The sequence below is a fragment of the Seriola dumerili genome, unplaced genomic scaffold (assembly GCF_002260705.1).
Source record: "Seriola dumerili isolate Sdu_G_001 unplaced genomic scaffold, Sdu_1.0 BDQW01000216.1, whole genome shotgun sequence".
Lineage (NCBI taxonomy): Eukaryota > Metazoa > Chordata > Actinopteri > Carangiformes > Carangidae > Seriola > Seriola dumerili.
This window is the reverse complement of record NW_019174471.1, coordinates 2,657,365-2,670,540: the sequence shown is the minus strand read 5'-3', so window position 1 is coordinate 2,670,540 and position 13,176 is coordinate 2,657,365. Positions and strand designations below refer to the sequence as shown.

At 43.4% G+C, this 13,176-nt stretch overlaps 1 protein-coding gene across 1 annotated transcript in view; it reads right to left on the bottom strand.

Annotated features, from left to right (window-relative positions):
• Nucleotides 1-298: 298 nt before the first annotated feature.
• armc4 (armadillo repeat containing 4) overlaps nt 299-13,176 on the bottom strand; it is a 38,011-nt gene continuing 25,133 nt past the window's right edge. The window contains exons 18-21 of the mRNA XM_022754085.1: nt 11,457-11,571; nt 6,610-6,798; nt 6,162-6,383; nt 299-463 (exon numbers count right to left, since the gene is read on the bottom strand). Of these exons, the coding sequence (XP_022609806.1) occupies nt 347-463; nt 6,162-6,383; nt 6,610-6,798; nt 11,457-11,571 (643 nt within the window). The 3' untranslated portion in view covers nt 299-346. The remainder of the gene's footprint in view (nt 464-6,161; nt 6,384-6,609; nt 6,799-11,456; nt 11,572-13,176) is intronic.

The window sequence follows — 13,176 nt, the reverse complement described above, 5'->3', positions numbered from 1 at the left end:
GTCTCGTGTGGATTACTGAAGGAATGTCAGTGCAGGGAACGCGGCTTCAGAGTGTTTCACTCCGATCAACGTATGGGGTATTTGGCAAAAGAACAAACATGAGAAGCATTTATTTTTATCATCACAATTTCAAAGTTGAGACAGTCAGAGAGCGAGAAGAGGGGCTTCCTAAAATGTTTGTATGAACTTCTGATGAGGTAATTGATGCAAGGATGAAAGTTCCCTACCGAAACGGAAGCAAGAGGGAAAATAAACACTCATCAATCAACACAAAACATTTTATTCAAAACCTTTCTCAGATAATTTGATACATATAGATAGATAAACATTTACATAAACACTTCCTTCAATAAAATAATCTGGCATTCCTATTAGCCTGAGCCAGAAGTCGGATGTTGCGCACACAACCAGCAGCAGCTTCCTGGAGCATCTCATCATCAGAGCCCATCATCTGGATGAGGGGCTGTGGGCGGACAGGACAAAGGTCACAAGCGGCATCAGGAACAGATTCTTGAAAAATCATTATTTTCCAACAGTGGAGCGATACACCTCATACACCTCGGTAGGCTGCTGTCCATGTTGCCATGTCAGCACCAGTGACTGCACACTACCACTGGTTATGGCTGCAAAGATATACAGTGGCTGTGCGGTGACAAATTCAAGCTGCACTGGCACGTGTCCCTCTGTGTGTTCATGTGTGTATTCATTGTGTGTGTGTGTGTGTCCTACTTGCAAACCATGCCTCAGCAAAGGGGTTACAGCTGCGAGCACACATGCTTCTGTAAGTTTGTTCAGATGAAAGTCGTGCGGGGCAGGCTCGACATTAAAAACCTGAGCATGAACCACACCACTCGACAGCCTTTCCGCCGCTCCAAAGGTCAGATTATATCCGACTATTAGTGGCTTGTGTAATGGATCTCGTTAGATCTTATTGCAGAACAAGGTTTTTTGCCTTCCAGAAATCTCTAGCTTTGGAAGTTTATTTTTTGGTTACATAAAATTTAACATTTTATGATTTTCGTACGTTCAAAGAGTTGTGTATTATGTAAAACTAAGCAAACAGGAACACACTGGATATATGGAATACCACTGAGTAGCATGTGTTTTTAGGGGTGAGCTTTTTTTTCCTGTTTTATCTGCAGCAAAATCACAACGTTATGTTTGTGGGCGGTTTTGGGGCTGAATCAAAATAAAAGTAAATGTAAGCATAAATACTCTGGTGCAAGGGATGAATCTAAATTTGTTCAATGTGTGCTGTGGGGTAAAATCACAATGGTGTGCCACTGAGGTTTCCTAAGCCACACTTTCAATTATTTTGGATAGTCTTGTTTACATCCATAATGAACCAACAGCAACATTACATCCTTCAACTAAGCACATGAGGACTCCCTGCTCCTACACATAATTAAGCCTTGATAAATACAGTAACTGAGCGATTTAAGCCCCATATATCAAGGCCTTGTTCTCAACTAAATGAGAGGAGATTCTGAAAAAGATGTCTCTAACAAAGAGCATGCTGCAGCAGGCTTACACTGGTGTTTGGGCACCATCTGGATAGTTTCCCTGGTGTCAGTGCAATAATGTCACATCCCTGTTGACCCTTCTGAGCAACACAGATGACAATATCTAATATCACTGTCAAAGCAAATGATCCAGTAACTAAGCCTCTTTAAAACTTACATCTATCCACTCATTTAGATTTAGTTTAAGGCAGCAGGGTAACTCTGAAAACTTCTGGCTAATGTCCATTTTCTCAATTTCTGTCCCGTCTTGTCTCCTTATTTAAAACTCTCATCCTGTTCAGTGTTGGTTCCACATGTCAACATAGGAAGTGATGGGATTCCTTTGTCTGTTTCACACAAGTGAAATGTCACTGTAAACTTGAATAATCATTTTCAATAATATTTTGTGCACAGACATTTCCTGATCTCTGTCCAGCTGATCATGTTTTCCTCTCAGGTTATCACTGTGTTCATAATGCATGTCAGAGCAGAGCTGAGGTTGACCCTGACCCTTCTCCATGTTACATGCAATCTTAAAACATTGTGCAGCACATTTGTGTGGTTAGCAAACAGCCAAACAGCCTGGGAGAAGACATTCCCAGGATTTTCAGCACAAAGATAAACAGTGAAAGGAAAACAGATGAAAGACGAGGTGAGCCAGCTTGTGTACGGGCACGAAAGCACTGTGGGCCTACAGTATAAATCCTTCCTGCTGATTATAATCACATCATTTTGTGGGGAAAGGCATACAGCAGTCCAAGATGTCAGCTCATCTCAATGCACCAGTGTTGAGGAGTTTATGTGAAACATTTGCCCTCAGGTTTTATATGGTTTTTAAATAGCATCCAAAACACCTCCAAAAGCAAACTCACATCCACAGGCTCCAGAAAACATGCAGCACACTAGACAAGTCTCTTTTGTGAAAAGAGAGGATGCCTGAGAAGTGCCAGAGGCAGCATTTTTGCCAACCTCATAGCATGTTATTCAGACGTCGCCAAATAAGGTCTCCCGAAGCGCACAGCTAGGCTAAGATAAGCGTGTCTCTCTTTGCTGCCTTTTTTCTAGTTTGCTCTTTCCCTCCCAGCTGGGAGCTCTGAGAATATAATACGCCACTTGTTAGATATTCCCTGACTGTGGTAACATGAACACTTGCCCCACGTTTGAAAACTGGATCGTGAGTTTTTGAGGTTTTTGCACTTCAGAGAGCTCCAGTGAGTCCTGACCTCCAAGAAGGGAGCTGAGGAACAAGCCCCCCCCCCTCCCTTGCTAAGAGAGGAGAGGGGGAAGAGAAGGCGTGCAGTCTGGGAGGGCCGCACATATTGTTGCATGTGTACACACACATCCTATCGCACACAGAGGTGTCATGGTGTTAAGTGCGCTCTGTTGGACCGCTTCTGCCTGCAGGAGTTCGAGTTGAAATTCCCCTGTGCCAGGTCTGACAGCCATTATGGCTCCATCAGCCCGTTGCCCTCTTTCCCAGCATTCCCATGTTTTAGACTCCACTGTGGAGGCAAACAGCACAAACAGACAGCAGTGTTTAGCTGGGCCGAGGGGAAGTTGGTCAGGGAAGTCAAGGTAAACAACATTCCCTGCAGCCTCCAGTGAGCCAGAGACTGTTAAGCTGCTTTTCTATGTCTCTAAAGAGGAAGAGGAAAAGAAGGGAGGGCAGTTTTCAAATTAGTGACTTTAAGGGGAAAGTTTCAATCTGAACCCTAAGCCTGTTCAACCTGAAGAATATGGCTTGGCATTTCTGGTGTGGGCGTGAGGGAGAGAGGCTTAAGTCAAAGGCTCTAAAACATTACACACCATGGATCTCAACAACATGGTAGTCATAACAGAGCAGGAAACACACAGCGCCTGTATCATCTGCTCACCACACCCACAACCTGAAGTCATGTTACGCACAAACCAAGAGGAAACTTCAAAAGTAAACCTGTGATGCTCTGCTTGGTTTTTACTCCCTCCCTTACATTTGTGTAATTGCTGCCCCCCACAGCCCCACTGCACACTTTCACTCCTGCAGTCTGAGCATGTAAGAGGGAAAAAAATTAAAACAAACACTAACCGTGCTGGGGCAGAAGTGTGCTCATGGCAACAAAAGTGCAAACGTTTTTCTCATTTAGATTAGTTAAAGCCCAAAATACATACCAGGACCTGGCAAAAGCCATGCTCTGGAATACCCGCAGTTGAAAATTACCAATAATTACCATCCGCATTTTGTAATTTTCATCAATTTACTTCACAAAGCTTTTCTTATGAAAGAGCCTCTTTAATACAAATAGCTGGCTGAAGCTGTCTACAAGGATTTATGGTTTCAGCAAACAATCCCCAGTCCTTTGGAAGCAATGTAAAGCACACAGGGAAGGAATGTTGATTTTGTACATGACACAAAATGAAGCGCATCCGTATAAAACTGCGAGATACCAAGAGTGGATGTCAAATCAAATGTCCAGAGCAATTCATCTCTAAGACTAAAACTCTCTTTTCCCTGGTATGTGTTTCCTGTGAGAGTGAGCACCTGGGTCCCTTTTCTTGAACAAGGCCTGATACGATCCAATACATTCCACAGGTTTTGTCCAAACATGAATTTAAACAGATTTTTTTAGATGTTAAATACTCATAGCGTTGAAACTAAATAACTGAATGGACAAAATTTGAATGTTTTGGTTGAGGCAGAATAAAAACACTAATATGGGTCACTAATGTGTTTTCCAGTGTGAAATACTTTCATTTCAATTCTTAATTTCCCCTGTGAATCTTAAGGAACTGGCCAATACACCATTATGTATGCTAGAGAGGAAAGTTACTTTCTAAAGCAGCTTTAGAGTAAGAGAGACCTTTGCTCATTCGAAACTGTATACTACACATGGGTGAACATGTTTTGAGAGCTTCTCTACGGCACAGAAAAACTCTTTAAAATACGGTTGTAATAATACAAGAGGCACTCCAAAACTTACATAGGGCCATAAATTAGACACAGGGTCCTGTATCAATATGTGATAAACCCTCTCCAACCCATTCAGAAGTATTGGAGATATTGTTTTAACACATTCTCTTCACCAGCTGCCTGTATATCATGAAGCTGAGCATTACAGTGCAGACTGAAAGGTGGAGATAGACAAGCTCCCACACTGTAAATGTTTCCTCCGGGGTCAGGCAGGTAAGTATCAGCCGCCCCCGTCCAGACTGGCTGAGACTGAGGCCAGACTGAACAATGAGGCTGCCTGTGTTGTGTTTCCATGTCTGAGATTAGGAACAAATGCAATGCTGGTGCAGTTACGTGGCCTTTGGCAATTAAGCTCTTTAAAAGTCCAAAAATACATTATGGAGTAGTGTTGCAACTCTTAACTGGTACATTAATAAGGGCAAACACAGAGACAGATTAAAAAGGGTGGTATGTTTTGCACACACACACACACACACACACACACACACACACACACACACACACACACACACACACACACACACACATAAACACACACCCATAGTCACACACAAACTCACACTAGAATTTCAAATATAGAAACACACACACTCACTCTGAGCAAGAAAGAGGACTTGTCCAGTTTTTGTCGTGGCTCAAACTACAAAAAGCACTCAGCTTAACGACTTTTGCAAATTGGACATAACTCTTTCGGAACACCCAATGTTCAGTCCAGCTACCAATTATGGCTAGTGTTGAACCACATACACTGTAACAGCAGATCAAGCTAAAGTATACCATTTAATGAACATGGGAAAAAAATATCTGGCTGCAATAGCATAACCACTTCATAATTTATATTGCAGTTGTTATTTAGGGGGAAAAAAAAGGATTTAAAGTCACTGTGGCCACAAAAAGATTTCTCATGTGAAAGTCTTTGTATGTGAAACTTGATTGAATTAGAGCATGATAGCAATGTTTTCCCAAAATGCTGAAATATGGGTACATTACCATCTTTGACAAGACATCAGTTACAGGGTAATCTTAACATAAAATCTCCACGTCATTGTCAGAAACAAACATAAACAGTCTCTGGAGCTGAGTATGGAGAGGCAAAACAATGCTTGTTTCTTTTTGGAAGTGCACTACACAACTGCTATGATGGAGGAAGCTGGCGGATGTAGCCTTACAGAAGAAAAAAAAACTTGACTATAAAAAAAAAAAAAACATTGTTCTCTTTTAGTCTTGAACAGCTCTGACTAAACTCCTTGGCCTGAACCATATCGCTGCCGCATTCTACCCTGATGTCCAGGAACAGCCCTTAGCAACAGTTACCCCCAGCTACAGCCCTTTGACTTGTGCTGTAATGGCATCTAGGGTCTACCGGAGAAATGGCACTTTGCACACACTGAGCTGTTTGCTTTTCTGAATTCCCATGACGGCTAGAAAGTGGAGTCATGTTTCCGCCGCTGAATAAAACCCACTTTGTTTCTGCTCCATCGGTCAAAGGCTCTGAAAATAGTCACAGCTTTTCAAAGTTTATTACTCAGTGTTTTTCACACATTGCTAAAACAAGGGTGGTGGGAGGCCAAGACACATTTTCCTCAGTGTAATTATGCCAGATTTAGTCTCCAAAGCACGAAATAAACTAGATAAATAACTACTTTGTTAATTATCTATAAAGAAAAGTAGTGAGGAGTTAGATATCCAGCTACAATGGTTCTAAAACTGACCTTGACCACTCCTTTCGAATGCATGGTGATGCAGTTCTGGGGGTCCTTGGACAGCTGATACAGGGCCATGGCTGTGCTCTGGTGGACTGCACTGTCCTTTGACTTGAGGTAGCGCACCAGAGGGGCCACGGCCCCAGCTTCACCAAACGATGCCCTGTTGCTGCCCCACATGCAGCATTGGCTGATAGCCTCAGCGAGGTGGCGACGGAGCCTGTCATCAGTCTGTGGAGAAGAGAACAGGAGGCCAGTCTTTACAATGTAGAGAACAAGCTCAGCAAGAGACTCCTGGCAATATCTACCAATGTTCTTCTCATTAGTTGGATTTATGCTTCATTGAATAGGACAAGGCCAACTAAAATACATTGTAAAGACAGTTATTTGTATATTGACAATAACTACAGTGTTCTTGAGTAGTAAAACCCCGTTTCCAGCAATGAGGTGTACTTACTGTGTTAGTCAACTTGGCCAGCAGTTGGACAACCCCATAATCAGTGAGGACTGCCAGATTCTCCTTGTCTTTGGCTATTTTGGCGATGGCGGCACAAATGCTTGCCAGGACCTCGTTGTTTGTTGACTTCAGCAAATCAATAATCAGTCGCAATCCACCGACAAGGGAGCGCACCATTTCCCCTGCATCCTTTAGTCAAAGAGTCTGTTATTAGCTGGTGAGGAGGGAGGTAGTGTAATGGATGAGGAAAGAGAGGAGGCAGACAGGGGCATTTAAGCAAGGCAGACACAACAAAGGACACTAAATAAGTACAAACAAAGTATTTCCATCAGCTCAGGCAATAATCACGGTCCCATTAGCGCAAACCAAGCATTAGAACTATCTTTAGCTGTGTAAAACAAATGCTTTCAAAAATAAAAAACACCCTCTTCTATAGTACAACTGTGTTTTGAATTCTTCATGAGCAAGCAATAAATCTGACATCTTTGTCAACCTCTCCTCTCACCCCAGCATGTCACGATGAAGAGGAAACATAGAATTTAGAGCTTAGGAGTGACATTTAAACCTTTTGCCCCAGGCTGACACATAGTGTAGACTCAACGCTTCATGGTTTGAATTCATGGCACCAGCTGGTACCACATAACTCTGGGCCACTTATGGGGCAATGCCTACCAAACCAAGAGGCTGTTAGGGAGTGCTGAGGGAACCACAGCGGAAGAGCTGGCAGATACACTGGCTTTAGTATGGCTTGGCACATCAGGCCACTGTTTAAAATCACAACTCACCGTATCGCCAGCCGCAGAAGAATACATCAAGGTGGCAGAGTCTGTAATGTTCAGTGCTTTGAAAATAGAACAGAAATTCCCCCAAAAACATACAATTATGGATCACTGGATGCAAATCACAAAGCATGCTTAATTTGAGTCCATTTCGACATCAATCTACATGTCAAGAGCTGATGAATGGCGCAGTACTGTGGAGTACAGTAATCACAGAATTTATTATGTGCACTGGATAGTTGTTCTTCGATCTACAAATTATGGGATTTCATCAAATGCAGTGATGAGAAAAAGCAGGCGCTGATTTACAGTTTTAGTGTTCAGCTACTTTGGGGGAGTGTGATGTACTGCTGTGTTCTCCTCTCTAACAGAGAGCTCACAGCTGAGATCAGGTCAGGGTTGTGGTGTATGGGCCCTGTGATGCTGTGCCAGAGGATGAGCCATGGGCAGTGCAGGGTTTGGGGCGGGGTGGGCCGGGGCCAGGAGCTGACCCCCCGACACACAGGAAGCCCTTCCTCAGGAATACTGATGACGGCTGGCCGGGAGTCCCTGCGACAGAGGAAGCTCTCTCAAGCCACCAGCTGCGATAGACTAGCCAGAATCTCTTTCATGGCCTGGACGGGCCCCCAGATCTGAAAACCACAGCATTATGAGGCTGCACACGGAAAGGTCTTTCTCGCTATCCTCTCTCTCCCCTCCTCTTACTCAGGATGAAATGAAATAGAAAACACATTATCTGGTGTGCGTGATCTCAAACTGAGGGGAGCAGGCCAAGCTCAGCATGGCAGAAGCATGCCCTGACCCCTTCTCTGGAGCAATCAGGCTTCTATAACATACATGGCTACTATGTAAAGGAAAAATAAATCAAGCATCTCAATGTGCCTCTGCATTCAGGCAAATTAATGATACACCCCATTACGTGTGACTGGGAGGGTTCTACTTTCTTGATTGGAGAACAAAGATAATTGAATGATTCACTGCTTAGTCTACTGGTATGGTACTAAGTGAGTTGAAGTTGTGGACCTGTGAGCATGGAGCACAGCGTCTGTCTGTGGAGAGGCAGCAGAACTGTATGGAGCATCCACCAGATGCATTTATACCACAGCTCTTTCATAAATCCACTATGGAACTGCTAACTCAAACCACATGGGGTTTTTATCTAAATAACGAGTGCACCAAAGCAGCTGTATCAGGTTCCTCAACTCGATGGGCAAAGAGCACTATTTAGCTCTTGTCGTTGCCCCTGTCTAAGAAAAATCACCCAAAAAGCATGTTCATGAATTTCCCACAAAATTGGCACACTGACGTCCAGACAAACATTGTCAAACTTTGTTAGCGCTCAGTAGTGGGTCTGCAGTCCCCCTTCTCTCTGCATATGGTTGCCATGCATCATTTTTGCTACACTTCTGGGGCCAGAGAAATTCCAGCCAGCAAAAAAAAAGCTCTTCGCCCCCAAGACACCTGCCTGGGCCCAATATATATTTAAACTTAACCAGATTGTCCCACTGACAAGCTGTTTACCTTAATCACAGCGATAATCTAATAGAACAACATTACGTTTGTAGTTGGAAATGATACAAGCGCCCAGCAGATCAAAGACCTGCTGATATGTAACTGAAATTAGAGTTGGTTGACAACATAGCTGTGTAATAGTAGGCTAAAGGCCTGCGATGATGGCATAAAGAAGCTCATAACGTAGGACTCCACTAATTCAGCATTGCACCTATATCAATGTCAGACTCACAATGAACAGTTTTTTTAAGTATCAAAATCAAAGCAGTAGAACCAGAGATATGGTCTTTTTTATTCCACACATTCTTCTTCCTTGTCAAAGTGTGGCGCCTAAATTATCTACAATGTAACCAGATCATCAACAGTTCAGTGGGAGATTTGGGTGTGTTATGCTAGTAGTGGCTTATAGCCTCGAGCCTCTAGCAGAGATGAGGAGTGGGCTACAGAAGTCTGGTCTTTTTGGGGCGTCGTGTGGCGTAGTGGTCTAAGCAGGCGCCCCATGTGTAGAGGCTATAGTCCTCAGCAGTTGTCGAGTCCCACATCGGACGGCCTTTGCTGCATGTCATTCCCCCTCTCTCTGCCTCCCCATTTCCTGTCTCTCTCTACTGCACTATCAATAAAGGCAAAAATGCCCCCAAAAAAAAGAAGTCTGGTCTTTTTTCTGACTCCACAGCCCCATTTTTTTCAGTTTCAAACTTAAAGTCTTCAGCCCCAAACAACACTGACTCAAGTGACATTACTTGAGGACATTTGTCAGACTTCACACAGCTCCCTCTGGAGAAACAGAAAGTTTTATATAACTGTTTGCATATGCAGTAGTAGTGACCATGATGATATGTTGGTATGTGTATGTGTTTATGTTTCTTTAAAGAAAACATGTGTCAAGTTTATGGACCAACAAAATTTCATTCTATGCACATTTATATCTAAAATTATATAAATAGCATTCAAAGGCATGTTGTGGCTTTTTGCAAGCCATTTGTGCAGTGTTTTCTTTAGAGAAGTGGGTTCACAGAAACTGTGGGCTACCCAGTGCTCTATGCATGTATTGTGTGCCTCTTTAACTAGTAGCATGTTGAGGGAAGATTTTCAACTGGGAAATCAAAAGCCATGCCACAGGATATTACTCAGTCTTTCTCCCTGCGTTCTTCCCAATTCACCAATCCCAGTGTGCCAAGGCGGCTTCTCTGCTTCATATTAGCCCGAGGTTCATGTAAGCCTCCTCTAACACAGCTCTGCCCCTGCTAACCTCCCAGCAGCGGCAGGCTGGAGGAAGAGCTTAAGAGACAAGTATGGTGATATAAGCAGGCTTCGGTTTTGTGAGTGGGATAACCCTTTATTCTGAAACAACACAAACTCTGCAGAACTCTTTGATTTTCAGACCATCTATCTGCCTTTGGTGTGCTTCATTTGCACGGACCAGGGCTGCCATCAGGGGGGGTCAAAGGGTACAGATGACCCCAGCCAAAGCCAATACCAAGGTCATGCAAAGGTCTACGGTTTACCCTTCAGTGGGATCAAGTACGAGAATTTACTTACTGATTTATATCCCTGACAACATAATTTATATGTATTTACATATACATATATAAATAACAACATATGAAATGTGAATGTGAATTGTTTTGAAAACACATTGAAGGGGCGTCGAGTGGCGCGGTGGTCTGAGCGGGCGCCCCGTGTGTGGAGGCTGCAGTCCTTGCTGCGGTCGGCCCCGGGTCGGACGGCCCTTTGCTGCATGTCGTTCCCCCTCTCTCTGCCTCCCCATTTCCTGTCTCTCTATACTGTCCTGTCCAATAAAGGCACAAAAGCCCAAAAAAATATACAAAAAAAAAAAAAAGAAAACACATTGAAAACTATTTCAGCTTGTCATCTGATGACCCCCCTGGTTTAACTGTGGAGATGGTACGGTCAAAACACTTTTCCCCACATTCCCCTCAAAGAAGACAGCTGCTGGTCAATATCGACTGGTCGTGCAAGTGGATAACATTAATGTAATTTTTTTTTTTTTTAACTCTGATGCTGAATGTTTGCTCTCTCAATCCACATGAATATTGAAAAATATTTTCTCTCAAAAGAAGACTCAGAAGGGCTCGTCCTGAAGCAGCGCGGTCTAGACCGGAGCGGTCTGGACCAGAGCTATTAGAAAAAAAGAGTACCTTTGAAGCTTAAAAAAATACATGGGAAAGCTGAACTGTCCAACCAGTGTGCTATCTATCCAATTAATTGGTTTTGAATATTTCCAGGCCACAGTTGCTGTGGCTGCTATAGCAGTCAAGAGATGGTCAGGAAGGGATAGCAGCTAAAGAAGAGAGAGATGTTGGAGAGGGGGAGCAGTGCAGCCAACATGCTGCTGCAGGACAGGCAGCTAGGTGAGACTGACAACAGCAAACACAGAGGATGCGGTGTGGATGAGGGGCCGTATTTTGGAAAATTTTGTCCCACTGTCTATAATTCCTAATGGCTGGCCTGGCAGAGACACGGGACAGAAGAAGAAGACAAATCTATGTCATGTCATGGAGGAAGGAAAAGGATCTTTACTTCACTGTACTGTACCTTTGCATTCTCAATGCATGGACAAAGGGCCCACGCAGCACTGGACTGGACATCTGGATTGGGGTTTTTCAATAAGGACCACACCAAGCGGACTCCATCAAGCTGGTCAATGATTCTGTAGAGAGAGAGAGAGAGTCAGAAAAGTAGTGTGAGAAAGGAGGGAAAGGAATAACTAAACAAAGAATAAGCAAAACCAAGAAAGTGTTAAGATTGTGATTTCATTTAGATCCTTCCTTCAGCATTATTTCATACTTGAAAGATTTAAGAGAGCGATATTTTTTTCTTAGAGCTCTTGCTGTATCAGTCTGGCCAGCAGCAGGCTTAACACAACCACAGCCAAGCAGGATCAAAGCATCAATCGATTTCAACAATGGCTTTTCATCACAACTTGCCTTCAGTCCTGCTCATTTCCTCTCCAGGCTTAAAATCCACCCACTGTCTGCTCACTCAAATCACTCTCCACGGGAAAGCTTGGCGATGCTAGGGCCAGAGGTTAACTTGCATACATCTGTGTATAGTGCTTCATACATGGATCTATAAATAGCAAGTGAGACAAACTTACACTTTATGTTGGTGGCTTATTTTTCAACCAGAGCCAAAAAGAGGACCTCTTTCCAAATCAAACAGAGGCAGAGACAGGTCGCTCTGTATTTCATAGGGTCTGAGTGAAGTTTACTTAAGCATGAGCTGTGAGCTGTATTTCATGTTGTATACATGACTGTAGTCAAAACTGCAGTCAGGGTCTGGGAACCCAAAGCATTACGCCACAGTGCACCCGTTGTCTGGTATAAATAACATGTAACGTGTTCCCCATGTGTGCTTCCACCAACAAGGCCGACATTGAATGCTGTCATAATTACTTAAACACTCCCTAATCACAGTATCTCCGTGACTGGCAACGAGCGAACACTCATCAGGGACGTCCCCTGCGCCATCTGTCTTCCGTTTGCACATAAATCAGTCTAGAGGGATCATAACATCAGATTCCAGTGTGCGGGGCCTCTTAAATCCGAACCAAAAACAAAAGTGAAGCGTCATATCATCCGCCAAAACAGCTCCATCTTAGCATGAAGCAGGTATGAAACAGATTAGCAATGAAGTTGCAGCTGACAGTGATGGATTAGAGGAGGAGACCACAAACCCTGGAGGCATTAGACAACGTGTGTTCACTCTTGTAGATACACAGGATTCATTGGGGGAAGTGCTATGTCATCAACCACACACTGCCTACTGGTTGAGAAAGAAAACAAACATATGAGTATTTCATGGAAAACTTGAAAGTGATCAGTGCTTGTTTTGGGCTTTCAGTAGTTATGGATGACCTGAATCAGAATGATGATGAGAGAATGATAGCCCTGATCAACAGAGGGTGGTATTTGAGAAAAAGTTTGTGTTGGTAAAAATGAAGTCATGTTAACTGACAGGAAAGTTGTAGCTGCCGCCATAATATCATGCGTACATCAGCGTAATATATTTGTTAGCTAGCCAAACACCATCAAAACGCTGGGAATCTGAAAAACAACTCCAGCCATGTTGGGTTGGAGCATCAAACAATCGGATGTGAGCTGTGTTCATTGCACAGCAAACTACTATACACGTACATGTCCCAAAATAAGCTATCACCACAAAACATACACAAAGCGGCTGTTGAAATCAGAACTTTCTGTTTACAGAGAAGTGTAAACGCTGAAAGATTACAAGGTCTGGCCCAAATATATGT